General features: G+C 35.1%; 1 protein-coding gene across 13 annotated transcripts in view; it reads left to right on the top strand.

The window, feature by feature from the left end:
• The window catches only part of DZIP3 (DAZ interacting zinc finger protein 3), a 94,910-nt gene extending 83,086 nt beyond the window's left edge, over positions 1-11,824 (top strand). For 12 of the 13 annotated variants that reach the window (XM_027583426.1, XM_027583432.1, XM_027583427.2 and 9 more), the window contains 7 exons: positions 51-152; positions 3,920-4,045; positions 5,949-6,088; positions 7,636-7,756; positions 8,219-8,362; positions 8,449-8,550; positions 10,482-11,824. In XM_027583426.1, the coding sequence (XP_027439227.1) occupies positions 51-152; positions 3,920-4,045; positions 5,949-6,088; positions 7,636-7,756; positions 8,219-8,362; positions 8,449-8,550; positions 10,482-10,592 (846 nt within the window). In that variant the 3' untranslated portion in view covers positions 10,593-11,824. The remainder of the gene's footprint in view (positions 1-50; positions 153-3,919; positions 4,046-5,948; positions 6,089-7,635; positions 7,757-8,218; positions 8,363-8,448; positions 8,551-10,481) is intronic. The other variant, XM_027583434.2, reaches the window with a different exon arrangement.
• The last annotated feature ends 6,421 nt before the right edge of the window (positions 11,825-18,245 follow it).

The raw sequence follows: 18,245 nt of genomic DNA, 5'->3' as shown, positions 1-18,245 counted from the left end.
TTCTTTGAAGTTGATTTTGCTCTAAGATACTGTTTCTCTTCTTCTACTAGACACAGTACAATGAACAAATTAACAAGGTGAAGCAAGGGTTTGCCTTGAGTACCCTGCCTCCAGTCCAACTTCCTCCACCACCACCTAGTCCTGAGATACTGGTAAGAAATATGACATTTTGAAAAATTGCCATCTTTATCTTGAAATGGTAAGGGCTATAAAACTGAATATTCAGTATGTTTAATGTGTGTTCAAAATAGAATAGGCACATGTTGTGCATATTGTTTGTAATTATGTCCATTCTTGCTGTATTATCTTCAGATGCTATAACTAGTTGGCTGGCTTAGCTGAGGCCAGGGCATAGGTGTATCACTGGATTTTAGTGATGCATTTGGTATGTAAAGAGGTAATGTATTCTCATTTTATCCTGTAAGTATCACCTGCAGTATGGGAGAAAACTGATGAATGTGCAGAATTCCCAAGCGCTCAGGTTACCCCAGTGACTAAAACATCTCGTTATAGTACCCAGCTGGCTAAACTTCACCCCTCCACTTCTACTTTTGACATTCTTTTCCTTAACTTTTATCTTCTGTTCTACCTTTAACAGTTTCCATTGATGCCTCTTCCCTGCTTATTGGTGGGAATCAGTGAGCCTCAACCAGATACCTTTCTGTTACACTATGTTATCCTTTTGGGAAACCTAGTACCTTAATCCAGTAAATTCATACAGCTTTCCAAGAACTTTTAGGATAGAACCATTAGGTGATAATTTTAATTATCAGAACAGATCTGGGAATAGGAAAAGGAGAAAGATTTGAGATCTTTAGCAGCAAATCACTTTTTGCCATCAGTACCTCTGCTTGTAGTAAAACTTTGAAAATGTTATTTCTGTAAATAGTTGAGTGTATCAGAGAACTTAAAAATTATGTGAATTATGTGGAGTTACACTGTGTTTCAAAAGCAGAATTCGAAACTAAAAGCATTATATGGTATACACCATGGTCTTTAGAATGCAGTATTGCCTATCATATTTTTGGTCAGTTCAGTTTTTATAGGAGCACTACATTATGGACATTATTATTTTAAGCTTGGAACTTTATCATAGCCAACTACCCTGATAAGGAATGTATTACGTAAATGACGGAGAAGTCCAAAGAGTCTCCGTAGTTCTACAGGAAGTAACACATATTCTGGTACAATTTCTAGAAACCCTGTGCCTTCAGTCCATATTTAAACTACTGCCTGTAGGCTGTAGTTAAACTCTCCCATGACTCTAAATATAAAATGGCTCTGGAGACTCAGAAGCCAGATACAGAGATGTTTTTTAGAGTTTCTTGAAACCAGACCAGCAGAAGCTGTCTGATACCAGAGATAACTCCATAGCTGACATATGTAGTTAAACCTTGACCTCTGGATCCTCATCACTTTGGAGGCTTTCTTATGTTTGATGGGGCTTACATGGGTTTAGTCAAGGGCAAAACCCACTGGCAGTTAGGCTCTGTGCATCCTTCTGCTAACATCTGAGGGTACATGTGTATCTTTTATGCTTCCTAACCAGAGTCACTGCTGTGCTTGAGCAAAGCTAACAGTTGTGTTAAAGTGCAGGCATCAGTGACCATTGAACATTAGTGAAATAGTTTGAGAGCACAAATGCTAGAAATGTAACAGTGATCTTCACCATAAATTGAGGTGGTTTTTACAATGGAAACAAACTAGAGATCTGGGTTTAAGTCCTAACTGTGAATAACTATGTTGGTCTTTGGAAAATCAGCTAATCTGGACTTTTGTTTTCCCATGTATAAACTAGGAAATTATACTAGATGATCTGGCTACTAAAGTCCATCTATGGGTGTTGCATTTAAGTGATGAGTCACTAGATTTCTACTCCTGAAACTAATATCACACTATGTTAACTAACTAGAATTTAAATAAAAGCTTGAAAAAGGGAAGGGAGGGAGGGAGGAAGGAAGGGAGAAAGAAAAGAAAGAAAATCCATCTATCTCTGAGATCCTAGTAGTCTAAGGAATAGTCACCAGGCTTTAAATGTATAGTAGTCTAATCTGAGAAGTCTGAAATAATGGGTGCTCTTCCCAGTTTAACCCAGTATTTTTATATGTTTTATTATATCTTGGTTTTTGTACCCTGGCTATCTAATTCTCAAGGAAATGTTAGGTAATAGTTGTCTGCAAAGAGAGCAGGAATACTGACTCATACCCACCATCCATTCATTCTTTGAAAATTTTACATTCTGAAAATTGAAACATACATAAAAATAGAATAGTACCTCTGTGAACCAAGAGAGCCAGCTTCAATATTATCAACATGCCATGTCATCCTCTTCTTCCTGTTGGAATATTTTAAGGTATATATCATATAATCTCATCTGTGTATACTTCAGTATGTATTCCTAAAAGATGAGAACTTTTATTATTGGATATAATTATTATACCAGTTTCTTTACCTAAGAAAATTAAAATATCCAGTTAAAATTTATATTTCCCAATTGTCTGGAAAATGTCTTTCTTACCTAGTTTGCAATTTGGTTATAATTACTCTTACTTTCAAGAACTTATTTTTAAGGGGCACCTGAGTGGCTCAGTCATTAAGCGTCTGCCTTCAGCTCAGGTCATGATCCCAGGGTCCTGGGATTGAGTCCCACATCAGGGAGCCTGCTTCTCCCTCTGCCAGTCCCCCTGTTGTGTTCCCTCTCTCGCTGTGTCTCTCTCGGTCAAATAAATGAATAAAATCTTTAAAAAAAAAAAAAAAAAACTTATTTTTAAAAACAATCCACATAAGGTTTATACTTTGCATTTGGTTGATTGTTCTTTAAATCTGTAACAGCTACCTCACTCTCCTCTCCTTTATTTATGTCATTTATTTGTTTAAAAAATTATTTCTCTTGTTCAGTTTCCCACATTATTGATTTGATTGCATCCTTGTGATGTCATTGCACATGTTCTACTGTTTCCTGTAAACTGTTCATTAGATCTAGAGGGTTGCTTAGAATCAGGTTCAATATTTTTAGCAAGAGTACTTTATAGATGATGTATACAGGGTCTTTCTTTTGTAACATTAAATAAGAAATGTCAACCTCACATATCCATTTTAATGTTCCCCACTAACCTTTCAGCTACTGGTTTTAGTATCATTACTTAAAAGGGCTATGCTGATGTTCATTTTTTTTTTTCTATTCAAAAAATAGTTGAACTTCTGCTTTATACCAGTGCTAGATCTGGCACATGGTAGAAACTTAATCTGTCCTCTTCTGTAGCCTAGTCGGTAAGGTATCTATCCTTTGGTAGATGCAAAGAAGGGCTAGCTTTCCACAAGCCCCTAGGAGGTGCAGTAACACCTACAAGCATGTGTCTACAAGTCATTGTAGGAGGCTTTATGCCCCAGGCCCGCTCCACTTGAGCTTTCTACTCTCATTGGAGCTAAACAAAGTCAAAACTCCATCAGATGGTACAAGTTCCCTCCAATACATAATCAGGGAAAGTAATATTTTCTTAAGGCAACTTTGGTTCTTTACTGGAATTTTGAGTGTGAGTATTGTTCATCAACGTGGCCAGTACTCATTGAGTAGCTCCTTTGCATAGCCCTATATTATAGTTGGAAGAGAACCTTAAAAAAATCACCTAACTTAACCCTGTTTTATAGATTAGTAACCTGGCATCCATGGTTACCTAGCTAGGTGGAAAGAGGGTGAGACTAGAATCAACTTCTCTTCTCTGTGTTCTTTAGTATATTTGACTGCCCTTTGCTTTTCCAAATATTCATACATTTAACTGATGACAACACCGTTTCTACTGCTAGTGCTTTGTGTCTAGATTTCAAATTGGTATTTTTCCTCCCAACCATTGTTCTGAGTTTAGATCTTTGCCTAAATAAATGTGTGGAGTTTTTGTTTTTTTAACCTTTTCTATTTTAGATGCAGCAGTTCTTGGGAAGACCCCTTGTGAAAGAATCTTTCTTTAGACCCATACTTACTGTTCCTCAGATGCCTGCTGTTTGCCCTGGTGTCATCTCTGCGCCTGGCCAGCCTAGAGCTCCCCTGGTACAGATCTTTGTTTTTTTATCACCACAGTAGACTTCCTGAATGAATGTCTTCTATTTATTTGATAAGTGGTGATGGTGGTGGTAATAGTGGAGGGAGGAAAACTGATAATTGAATGAACAGTTCGATTTGAGGCACTCTGCTAGGAGCATTACATATATTATTTCATTAACTGATCATCAGTTTTTGGATACAACAATAAATACATTTTTATAGTAGACAATCCTTACACGATTTTGTAGTTTTGCGTCTATAATAGGCAACGATACAGGGTAAATGACATTTTTAATAGATCATTTATATTTAGCATGTTTGGGTAGATTAAAAAGCAAAGAACAAAATTATGCCACAAAGCTAAAGAAAAATTTTATTTACGCAAACATAGACACACATAGGTATAGTAGGACAGTGTTTCAACTTTATCTATAAACACAATATAAATAGCATCATCTTGGAATATAGTATACTATAAAGTTATGAATCTTCCTTGCTACAACTAGTCACATAAACCTTATCCAAACCTGAAGAGGCAATAGAGAAATTTTAAATGACTAGGATTATTAGTTGTAATCTTGGCAGAGGTAAATGTTTATTTAAAAAAAATCTCCTAAAAACTGATGTTAAATATAACTAATGAAAAATTCTCTAATCTTGACTTTTCCATAAATACATTCTAGTCAATTTTTTGTACCTATAAACAGTCTCCCTTTGAAATATATAGTCAGATGGACTCATTTTTGTAGAGGCTGCCTCTGGAAACAAATAGGTATATAGGCCTTAACATGTTAACTGATACCACATCTTTTTATACCCATGGTATCACAGTGTTGCTCATGTGGTTTGCACCTGCACCATTATATAAGGAGCTATATATATAAAACTTTATTGAAAACTTTAAAGTACCTCAGCCTTCTAATAAGATTACTTTCTGATTCCTGGAGAAAAGCTTGATACTGAGGCAAACCCAGGTTTCTGGGCAGTATTCTCCTCTGACTTAGTAGGCTTTGTATGAGTTAATTTCAGTGGCTGTGAGTCATGGCTAATTTTTCATGAGTAATCTTATATTTGGAAAATAACCTGTAGAACATTAGGTAAAAGCTGTCATGTTGATAATTATCCTAGTAACCAGGTGAAAATATTCACTTGCTGATATTAATTAGAATCTTAAAGCTTCTAAGAAGAAACTACCCCAAGATCTGGCAAAACTCTGATAGTTTCATGGCTCGGAGTGTCACTACAACTTCCACACCAGCTTTGTCTGTAACATTCATGAGACATTGGGCAGACATTCTAGTAATATTCTCATCTTTATTCCTTTGAAAATTCAAATTTAGCACAAACTACTTTCATATTCAGAAAAATTATAAAAAGCAAATAACATAGAAATATACAAATTGGAAAGCAAAATTACCCTGCAATTGAATCCTAGGAAATAATCACTGTTTACAGATTGGTTATAACTTGAGACCTCTTTCTATGCATATATATTTTTTAAAAATATAAAAATGAGTCATACCATAAATACTATACCACAGACTTTTTAAAAAATGAAATATTTCATGGACATCTCACACTCAGATATATAGATCTGTTCTAAAGGATTGATTAGATATGCTATAATTAGCAGACTAGGTTGTTTCTAGGTTTTTAAAATAACAGCACTAAACACCCTGTATTTCTGTACATTTGCAATTACTGAGACTCACATGTCCCCTTTTAAAAATAAGAGTAATTATAAATAAGAAATATTGTGCTAGTTAAATAAAACTCTAAAAGGGGAATGTATATGTCAGTATTTCTCTTCATTCTACCCATTTTCTGAAGTGTGGGAATACCATGTTGTCATGGAATGTTACTTCCTAATAACTGAAGCTGATGGGTTATAACTCTGTGCTCCTTACAGATGACTGGTATAGCCTGGACTGTGCCAGCACCTGTGGGAGAGGCTGTGTCTCCCAGTGCAAGTCTGGGAAGTGATCCCCCCATGATGAATTGGGAGAGGATTACAGACAGGCTGAAAACTGCTTTTCCACAACAAACCAGGTATCTTAATTTTTATTTAGTTTGAGTACAGATCATATGCTACAGTTTCCGTAACCATAATTAGGACAATGAAACAAACACAAACACACAAATATATTACCTTACTGTGGCCTTAGTAAGGAAAATGAAATTTAAAGAAATAGTGTTCAATATAAATGCTAAACCTCTTCACTAAATTTATTAGTCTTAAGTTATGAAAGAATAGATTTTTAAATTTAGGTTTGCTCCTTTATTAAAAGTACAACTAGTCATAAACCTATCCAATTTTAATGCCACCAGTTATAATAATTATCTTAATAACCTCTTTCCAAAGTGAATTTTAAGTTGATTGTATGCTATACAAGCCCAAACATCAGGTTTTACCCTCCTATTTCCTTAATTTTATTAAGGCTTTTAATTTTTGTTAGAGAACACAGTTAAATGCAAGAAATAATGATTTTACTGTGCTTTTCACAGTGCTGACTTTAGCAGAAAGATACTTAATTTTTCTTCTCCAGAAATGAAGTTTTTTATCTTTACTTTTATATTTAAGGAAATAATTCTCGTTTTTAACCAATATTTTCACTTGAAGCCTAACCCTTTTATTTAATGAACATATTATGCTTCAGGATTAGATTATGGTTTTATAAATATAGTGAGTAGATGCGGGGGGAAAATCGGAGGGGGAGACGAACCATGAGAGACTATGGACTCTGAGAAACAAACTGAGGGTTCTAGAGGGGAGGGGGATGGGGGAATGGGTTAGCCTGGTGATGGGTATTAAAGAGGGCACGTACTGAATGGAGCACTGGGTGTTATACGCAAACAATGAATCATGGAACACTACATCAAAAACTAATGGTGTAATGTATGGTGATTAACATAACATAATAAAATAAAAAGAAAATAGAACTGTAATACGTTTGTTATATATATATATATATATATGTATGTATAAAATGAATAGTAAATCAAAGGTAGTTTTACAAGGCTGATGACCTGACATTTCATTTGGGAAAGAAAATATTGCATTTTGCTTTATCCTACCAAAAATATATTCAGAGGCTTTGGGTCAAGGGACTGTGATAGTGGAATTGAAAAAGAACATATTAATTAATTGTGTGATAAAGAAACCTAGAAATATTTTAATGTGTCTTTTAGTTTCTCTGCTCTGTGTAATTTTTGAGTTTTACAAAAGTAAAATTACTAACACAGACGAGAGACAGACCTATAGTAACATAGTTAAAAAGGAGTATTTTGTTCCTGAGTAAAAGCAGTTAGAGACACAATAAAAGAGCTCAGTGCATAAGTTAAGTAGGTAACACACTCAGTTTTCATACAAGCTTTCAAAAACAGTTAAACTTTCTTTTTGGAAAGAATATTAAACTTTAGGAGTTTTTGTTTTGGTATAAGTTAAATGTAGATAGACTTTAGCTCAGAGATCTAAAGGGCCACATCTATATGCTGCTACATATCAATCACAGAATAGGATTTTGTATCTTGTGTAGGGGGCACACCCTCAAGGCAGTAGGAAAAATCACCACTGCTCTTTCCTGGATCTCTTCCAGGAAGGAGCTTACGGATTTCTTACGGAAATTGAAGGACATTCATGGGAAGTCCTTATCTGGACTGACATTTGATGAAATTGTGTACAAGATTTCCCAGTTTATTGACCCCAAGAGATCACAGGTAAAAACAAAAAACCTTTATCTCCCTGCCCTTTTGTGTAGTAGTGAGTGGTCTTAATTATCTTCATAATGTGTCTATAAATCAATAACCTATAATCACATTAAATTGTCTATTAACAATTCAACTTCAACTTAACAAATGACATTGGAAGTCTTTTTGAAATACTACCTGATCATTCTAGAATAAAACCCTCTTGAAATTTCTTCTAGGTTGCTTTGACTCTAAAAGAAGACCTTTTTTCTAATTTTAATTAAAAGAGCATATAATGTTTTTTTTCCTTTATCTGGGTCTGAGTATGCAAGTAATATTGCTAACATTTTGTTTCAAGATTTCTTACAAATCTAATTGACTTTAACCCTTTTGCTAATTCTCACTGTACCCCTGTACCCCATTTTCTGCACTGTTCTGTTAGTTTTCACTGTGTTAGAACACTTCTGGAAAAAAAAGTATAATTTTTTTCAGAGCCAAGGAAAATCTGTACCAAATGGTAACTGTGTTTCACCCAGCCACACTCCTCCACAGTCTAATACTGCCCAGCCCCCAAAACCAGCTTGGAGGCCCCTCAGTTCACAAGGGCCTGCCTCATGGGAAGGAGCCAATAATTTGGTGAGACTAAAACTGTTGATTCTAAGTACATTTCAATTTGAGAAAAAGAAATGAGCTGAGTTGAACCTTATGTGTATTTTCCCTAGGATGATGAGGAGGAAGAAGAGGAACCTTGTGTGATCTGTCATGAGAATCTCTCTCCAGAAAACCTTTCTGTTTTGCCTTGTGCTCACAAATTCCATTCTCAGGTAACCCTTTAAACTTATCTTTTTATTTTATTTTTTATTTTACTGATTATTTTGTCAATTAAAAAAATTAAATGTCATTTTAAAGTCAGTTTAATATAGAGAAGTAATATGAAATAGTAGAAGAATGACCTGTACACTACCCTGAAACCTCAATATTCAAAGTAAGTTTACTATATTTAGATAATAGAAGATTCAAACAGTAGCAATAGGTATATAATGAAAGTCTAGCTTTTCTTTTTTCTTTTTAAGAAATCTGTGATTTTTTATCTTTTTGAATATTTTGCCATTAAATCAAATAAGCGAGATTCATGCTGCCTTACTTGAAATCATATACATGTATCATCAGATATTGCTGTGGCATGAGTTCCACAGACTATAACTTGGGGCTTTGGAGTACCACACAGAAACACTTACACCTGTTTTCACCAGACCTAGCCCCAGTTTGTGCTGTGCTTCCTCAGATCTCCATACACCTTACAGGAAAAGAGGAGACAATGATAAGATTGAAATAATACAGAGTAGTTCCCTTGAATAGAACTGGAAGGAATGTTAATTGACATAGCGATTCAGTGGCAGTTTAGCAACAGTGTTACTGAACCTTAATTTGCTATAAATAATGGATAGTGTCCTGTCTCCACGTACTGATGGCTCCCTACCATTATAAAGCGTAAGATTTACCTTAACAGTCTGGGCTCTTGTATTTGCTCTTTAGATGCTCAGGTTTCAGTTTTAATGTTAGAAAAATATGAGACTGGCATATCTTTTGATTTTTGGCATTTATATAGATTAATTCCTGGTGGTGTTGCTGTGCAAATGCTCTTGATATACAATTTATGAACCAAGTCTTCTGGTGGAAAGATGTAATTTGACCCAGGAAAAGATAATCTTTTTTTTTTTTTTTTTTTTTTGAGAGAGAGCACATGAGAGGGGGGAGGGTCAGAGGGAGAAGCAGACTCCCTGCTGCGCAGGGAGCCCGATGTGGGACTCGATCCTGACACTCCAGGATCATGACCTGAGCCGAAGGCAGTCGCTTAACCAACTGAGCCACCCAGGCGTCCCAGGAAAAGATAATCTTACATAAGAAAGTCTTCTCAAGGAAGTGAATAGTAGTAGCCAGCTCATTCAAGCCATATCTGTAAAACATGATTTCAGAGATATGTGATACCTAGTATCAGATACCTAGTACAGATATGTGATACCTAGTACAGAATTATATTTTCTATCTACTCTGATATGAAGAAGTAGACACAGACTGGCTAATCCCAAAAGATCAGGAAAGATACTTAGTCATCTGAAGTTGTTAAAGTCCTACCCATTTAGAAAACAAATGTTTCATGAAACTTACTGTTCTTTGCCATTGCCCATAGAATAGAAAGCAGGTAACCTCTTCAGGTTACTTTTTAGGGTTACAGTTAGTGGGCCTAATATATAGTGCCTCTTCTTAATCCTTTCTCATCTGATCTGGCTCTCATTATTTATACAGGTAAAATTGATTTGTTTTGGGAGAGTTAGTATTCAAGCAAATGACATAACAGATAGTTCATAGCCCAAGAGTACCATCATTGTCACCAAAGAGCCATCTGAAAAGTGTATCCATCATCTAGGGATTTTAAGTAAGTTCAAAACACCATAAGCACTTGAGAACAATATATAATAGAGGAAAAATATGTAGCAGGTTTCCTCAGCCTCCTTGTTAGGAAGAATTGCTAAGTCATCCTGAAAACTGGGACTGGGGAAAGGATCCTAATCCAGTGAACTCACTGAAAGGTGTTCTGTTACCAGCGATATTACTCAGTGAATCACAGAGAAGGTGCCATTATTGCAGCATTTGGCTTGGCAATTTACTAGATAAGGTAACTGATTATATAAAGTAAAAATTGCCTCTGCTAGGCCAAATCAGAGAGACTGACATGAATCTTTTTGCTCCTTAGTGCATTAGACCTTGGCTGATGCAACAGGGGACATGCCCAACCTGCAGACTCCATGTTTTGTTACCAGAAGAATTTCCGGGTCACCCCAGCCGGCACTTGCCCAAGATCTGATCCAAGGGAGTGATTATGCAAAGGAAATTCAGTTATCAGGTTCCAGAATTTAGTTTTGCCTTTTATTATGAGCTAATAGTGTGAGTGGTGTGAAGCAGTGTGCTCTTTAGTATTGTACAAAAGAAGCTAGCTAATCTCATCAAAGCTGTAGCCAAAGAGGACGGGACAAATCTTCAGGACCTAGAGCTGAACTGAAAGGGCTTAAATTTTAAAAGTTACATATATTTGCCCCTATCTTAGTAAGCATCTTCTTCCAGTGTAAACATCATTATTAGCACATATCTTAGGATGTTTTTGTCTTTTTCCTTCTTATTCCATTTATCCTTTACTGTCACCCAATATAGGCTACATTTTAACTTCCTGAAATCAATTTAAGAGGAAAGTAGGATAGCAGACAAGTAGGAAAATTCCAGATTTTATTTTTCCGTTTAACTTTTAAAACTGCTTACAAAATACATAATTGAAATACTTAAATTTTTATCCCTATCTTCCCCATTCTTCTCTGGCCTCTAAATATGTGCCCATGAAAGAGATTATGAGCGACTTGAGGGTGTGGACCATACAGTGGTGTGTTGGAGCTTAGCTAATAATAGTTTGTGAGAAGTGACTGTTGAAGTTTCAGGAATTTTGTGAGCCAGTGATCAAATTGTTCATAGCTTGAAATCTGCATAGTGGGAGTATTTACACCATAGAAATTTGTAAATGTTTTAAGTCAGGGCTTCTCTTCCCAAGAACTTGTTGTTAAACATTTACCAGTACACCACTGGGACCATGTCTGATCCTCCTATGTGTTCTCAATGCCTTGCACAGTAGGTGTAGCACAAATAGTCCCAGAATCAGAAATCAGGAAATAGAAATGAGTTAATATGTAAATTAAGTCACTTGCTCAGTTGAATAATTGAGATCTTATGTTCATTTGTTAACATTGTCATTGGACCTTACACTTGAAGGATTTTTTTTCTGCCTTAAAAGTTTCTTAATTTCACTTTGTCATGCTGCAGGGTGTGGGGGACTGTACGTAGATGCTTCTTATGACAAAGTTAATATTCACTGGGCTAAGCTGCTATCTAAAGCTTGTCAGTAGGAACTTTCTTAGAGGTCAAAAACCTATTTTGAAAATAGTATTGTGTAAATGCTGTAAGTGTTGTACATGTCTTTAGTTAAAAAAATCTAAATTCAGTTACCATGTAAGATGTTACTTGGTTCATATTTGTTTCCATAAATTAATGAAAATGAGACTGTGAATAAGTGTTTTGACTCTGTCTGTATATTTCAGTGTAAATGTATCTTGAAGTTACTTTAAATCTATTTAAAACTGCTATTTCTGTAATTGTATGCTAAATGTTTTCTTCTGTAATGACAAGAGACTGGAAAATGTGAAGGACAATATCCAAAAATGAAGGACGGCAGTCTTCTAGACACTTAAAATGCCAAGAATGTCTCAGAATTGAAAAATTCAGAAATTATAAGGCCTTTAATAATTATCTTGTCTAACACCTTGAGGTCATGGTCCTATGGCAAATTATCTTGTAAAACAAATGTTTCTTAGTTTGTTTACAATTATGATTTCACTTCCATGTAGGAAAGATTTTATCTGTATGAGTTTAAATGTATCCTGATATTTAAAACATCTATATCTGTTTGTGTCTTTTTTCTGTTATGACAAAGAGTAGGAAAATACCCAAGAAGGCAGTCATTGAGACTTGCAGAATCATAGAATGTCAGAGCTTATAGGGTCTTTAATGATCCTCTAGACTGTCCCTCATTTTATAAATACATCATGCCTAAGATCCCATGGTTAATTAGTGGCTGGGCCAGTCCTACTTCCTTAAGGTCCTGGCACTTGGTCACATGCTTTCTTCATAAAATCAGGCTGTAAGACTTTATCGGAGCTGACCCTGCCATTCTTGGGTCTAAGGATAGGGCCCGAGGACTCAACACAGCAGCTGCTATGTAGTGAGAATGTAGTAGGATTGTACTTTTTGAAGTACTCTCCAATTCTGCAGATGCTAAAGATAATGGTATTGTTTTATTTTTTGTTGATGAGCAAACAGTACTGTCAATCGTGTGGCTGCTGAGAAATCTAGAACCCCATCCTTCCCAGAAATACAATGAGGCAATATTTACATCAAAAACAATCTGTAAACATCTAGTGATATTGTTGCAGCTACTGTAAGAAGATATATTTGCAATGTTTTCCCTCATTTATTTTGTCCATGTATACGTGTGTGTGTGTGTGTGTGTATGTATGTATATATATAAAACACTTTCCAGCTATTATGAGATACTTTCAAATGTGTTTGGTACCTCATTTGATCCACTGACAATTCTAAAGTGCATGTTTAATGGATAGTCCTTATTTTATGGGTGATAAAACTAAGGCCCAATTAAGAAAAATAATTTATCCAAGGTCATAGCTACAAAATGGCATTTTGAGATTTGAATGCAGATCTTTTGTCACTTAGCTAGTGTTCTCTTCTAGTACTTAAGAGCTATATCCCCATTTTGGATTGACTTTGTGCAAACAAAAGTTTTTTCTTCCTTGTAAATACTTGTCAAAATAAAATGAAACAGGTGGTAGACCTACTGATTTTTTTGGACTAGGAACATGGTATTGAGTATATAAAAATACATAATAGTCTGACTTTTCATTCAGATTCTTGGTTTGCTTGGGACAGTTCCAATTAATTAATGCCTATTGTTTTGATATAGTAATGCCCCCTCTCACTCTCAGCAGTGCCCCAGTCTTGATGATGAATTATATCTTATAGTTAATAAGCTCACCTTCCCTGAATTATTTTTACCAGATCTCACACAAAAATTAACTCCCAATTATTAAAGACTTGAAGACCTGAAACCAAAATACTCTAAGAAAACAAAGGTAGTAAGCTCCTTGACACTGGTTTTGTCATTGAATTTTTTTTTTATGACACCAAAAGCAAAGGCAACAAAAGTAAAAACAAGTGGGGCTACATCAAACTAAAAAGCTTCTGCAAAGCAAGGGAAACTATCACTGTCATGAAAAGGCAACAAACTGAATGGGAGAAGATATTTGCAAATCACATATCTGATAAGGAAGTACTATCCAAAACATAAAGAACTTATACAACTCAAAAACAACAAAAACCAAACAATTAAAAAATGGACAGAGAATCTGAATAGACATTTTTCCAAACAAGACATACAGATGGCCAACAGGTACATCAAGATATCTATATGATCAATACCACTAATCATCAGGGAAATGCAAATCAAAATCAGATATTTCACACATGTAAGAATGGCTAGTATCAAAAAGACAAGAAATAACAAGTGCTGGCATTCATGTAGAGATACGAGAACCCTTGTACACTGTTGGTAGAAATGTAAATTGGTGCAACCACTATGGAAAACAATGTGGAAGTTCTTCAAAAAATTCAAAGTAGAACTTTCATATGATCCAGCAATTCCACTCTGGGTATTTATCTTAAGAAAATGAAAACACTGATTTGAAAAGATATATGCATCCCATGTTCATTGAAGTGTGTTTTATAATAGCCAAGACACGGAAACAACCTAAGTGTCCACCAGTGGATGAATGAAAAGAGGTGATAAACACACACACACACACACACACACACACACACACACACACACACACACACACACTGGAATAACTATTAAAAAGAATGAAGTTTTGGCACTTGTGACAAAATAAATGGACCTTGAAGGCATTATGCTATGAAATTAGAGAAAGACAAATACTGTATGATCTCTCTTTTATGTGGAATCTTAAAACAAGTTCATAGTTACAGAGAACAGACTAGTAGTTGCATGTGTGTATGGCATGGGGGGGGGTGTCAAAATGGGTGAAGTTGGTCAAAAGGTATGAATTTCATTACAATCTTGCCTTACATCTAAAGCAACTAGAAAAAGACCAAAGAACAGAGTTAGTAGAAGGAAGGAAATAATAAAGATCAAAGCATAAATGAATGAAATAGAAATTTAAAAAATTGAAAAGATAATGAAACTAAGAACTGGTTCTTTGAAAAGATAAAAAAAATTGAAAAACCTTCAGCCAGACTCAAAAAAAAAAAAAAAAAAGAATGAGAGAAAGGGAGAGATGACCCAAATAAAGTTAGAAATGAAAGAGAATTTACAATTGATACCACAGAAATACAAAAGATCATTTAAAAACGACTATAAACAATTATATGCTAACAAAACAACCTAGAAGAAATGGATAGATTCTTAAAAACATGAAATCTTCTAAGACTAAATCAGGAAGAAATAGAAATTTTGAATAGACCAATTACTAGTAATGAAATTGAATCAGTAATCAAAAAACTCCCAAATAAAAGTCCAGGACCAGACGGCTACACAGGTAAAATACTACCAAACATTTAAAGAAGAGTTAATACCTATCCTTCTCAAACTATTCCAAAAAAAAAAAAAAAAAAAAGGAAGAGGAAGGAATGCTTTCAAGCTCATTCTACAAGGCCAGCTGTACCCTGATACCTAAACCAGTTGAAGACCATACAAAAAAAAAAAAAAATTATAGGCCAATATCCCTGATTAACAGAGATGCAAAAATTGGCTGCAAAATATTAGCAAATGGAATTCAGTGATACATTAAAAGGATCATACTCCATTATCAAGTGGTATTTATTCCAGGGATGCAATGGGGGTTCAATATCTGCAAATCAATGAATGTGATATATCGTTTTTACAAAATGAAGAATCATATGATCATCTAAATAAAAGCAGAAAAGGCATTTGACAAAGTACAACATCCATTCATGATAAAATTCTCAACAAAGTGGATGTAGAGGGAGTGTACCTCAATATAATAAAGGCTATATATGACAAACCCACAGCTAACAGCATGTTCAATGATGAAGAGTTGAAAACTTTTCCTATAAGATCAGGAACAAGACAAGTCTACTCTCACCTATTTTATTCAACATAGTATTGGAAGTCCTAGTCACAGCTATTAGGCCGGAAAATAAGTAATAAAAAGCATCCAAATTGGAAAGGAAAAGGTAAAACTGTCACTATTAGCAGATGACAGGATACTGTATATTAAAAAACCTAAAGATTCCACCAAAAAACTGTTAGAACTATTAAATGTTCAGTAAAGCTAGCTACAGGATGCAAAAATCAACATACAGAAATCTGCATTTCTACATACTAATAAACTATCAGAAAGAGAAATTAAGAGAACAGTCCATTAACAATCATATCAAAAGGAATAAAATACCTAGGAATAAATTTAACCAAGAAGGTGAAAGATCTGTACTTTAAAACTATAAAATACTGATGAAAGAAATTGAAGATGACACAAATGAAGGGTAAGATATACTGTGTTCATGGATTAAGAGAATGTTCTTAAAATGCCCATACTACCCAAAGCAATCTACAGATTCAGTGTAATCTCTATCAAAATACCAATGGCATTTTTCACAGAACTAAGGCCAATAATCGTAAAATTTGTATGAAACCACAAAAGACCTCAAATAGCCAAAGAATATTGAGGAAGAACAAAGCTAAAAGTGTCTTACTCTTGGATTTCAAACTATACTACAAAGCTATAGTAAGCAAAGCAATTTGATACACAAAAACAGATACATAGATTAATGGAACAGAATAGAAAGCCCAGAAGTAAACTTATGCTTATATGGTCAATTAATCTACAACACTGGAGGCAAAAATATACAATGGGGGAAAAGACAGTCTCTATTATTATATAATAATAAATGGGGCTGGGAAAACTGGACAGCTACATTCAAGAGAATAAAACTTTCTTATACCACTTAGAATAAAACTTTCTTAGACCACTTTCTTATACCATATACAAAAATAAACTCAAAATGGATTAAAGACTAACATATAAAATCTGGAAACACAAAACTCCTAGAAGAAAACTTGGGCAAGGACACCTGGGTGGCTCAGTGGGTTAAGCATCCGACTCTTGATTTCAGCTTACATCATGATCTCAGGTTCATGAGATAGAGCCCTGCACAGAGCTCCATGCTGGCTATGGAGCTTGCTTGAGATGCTCTCTCTCCCTCCCTCTCTGCCCACCCCCCACCCTGCCCGCTCTCTCAAATAAATAAAACTTAAAAAAAAAATACGCAGTAAGCTCTTTGACATTGGACTTAATGGTATTTTTGGATCTGTCTCTTCAGGCAAGGACAACAAAAGCAAAAATAAACAGAACCACAAGAAACTAAAAAGCTTTTTCATGGTGAAGGAAACCATCAGCAAAATGAAAAGGAAATCTTCTCCAAGAAGATATTTGCAAATGATATATCTGATAAGAGGTTAACATCCAAAAAACAATCTAAAGAACTCATAAAGGGGTACCTGGGTGGCTCAGTTGGTTAAGCATTGGACTCTTGGTTTCAGCTTAGGTCATGATCTCACAGTCATGGGACCGAGCCCCACGTCGGGCTCCATGCTCAGTAGGGAATCTGCTTCACATTCTCCTTCTCTCCCCCTTTGCTCCTTCCTCTGCTCCCTCACGCTTTCTTTCTAAAATAAATAAAATCTTAAAAAAAATCATAAAACTCAATATAAAAAATCCAATTTTAAAAATGGGCAGAAGACCTGAATAGACATTTTCCCAAAGACCTGTAGATAGCCAACTGGCACATGAAAAGATCCTCACCATCACTAACCATCAAGGAAATGCAAATCAAAAATAACAATGAGATATCACCTCATACCTGTCAAAATGGTCATTATCAAAAAGACAAGAAATAACAAATGGTGAGGATGTGGAGAATGAATGATAACTACACATACGTGGTGTGACCATTTCTTAATGTACATAAATAGTAAATCATGTTATACACCTGAAACAAATACACAATTATATACCAATCAATACATACATACATACATTCACATACATACATACTGACTACTTGAAAATCCCAGGTTGTTTCTTTGGGTAAATGCAGAAGTAAAACAACATTAGAACATTATTATCAGAGGTAGTCATTATTCTAATTCAGAATAAAGCCACAATTACAGTATTCTCACTTCAAAGTTGATGATATTTGATAAGCACTTTTAAAAGGCAATGTACAAATGTTCCACCTTTTAATTTCAAACATCATATTGCTGTTTATTTACATGTCTCCATGGGGTTGTATCATTTTCTTAAACCATGAAATTTGACAACCACTATTAGGATTCCAGTATTATAATAACACAATTCTGCAGTGTGAATAATCTGTCAATGTGCTATCTCAGCTCGGAGAAAATAGCAATGGTGTAAGAAACTAGCATCAGAGGCCTTGACTTTGGTCTTGAAACACTATTATATGAAAAAGGCATGGCTAATTATAAGCTATAGTTATTAGTTTGCATTATTTCAGTTCAAGAAAAACTTCATTTTCTTGCTAACAGTCTATGACAAAAGCCATTTTTCTTCAACTAAAGGAGATCCACTTTGATTGTAATTTCAAGTAAGAGTGTATTGTTTTGGGGTGCCTGAGTGGCTCAGTCGTTAGGTGTCTGCCTTCAGTTCAGGCCATTATCCCAGGGTTCTGGGATCTACTGAGCCCCTCATGGGGCTCCCTGCTCAGCAGGAAGCCAGCTTCTTCTCACACTCCCCCTGTTGTGTTCCCTCTCTCTCTCTCTGTCAAATAAATAAAATCTTTAAAA

The sequence above is a fragment of the Zalophus californianus genome, chromosome 1, assembly GCF_009762305.2.
Source record: "Zalophus californianus isolate mZalCal1 chromosome 1, mZalCal1.pri.v2, whole genome shotgun sequence".
NCBI lineage: Eukaryota > Metazoa > Chordata > Mammalia > Carnivora > Otariidae > Zalophus > Zalophus californianus.
This window is presented reverse-complemented; position numbering and strand designations above follow the sequence as displayed.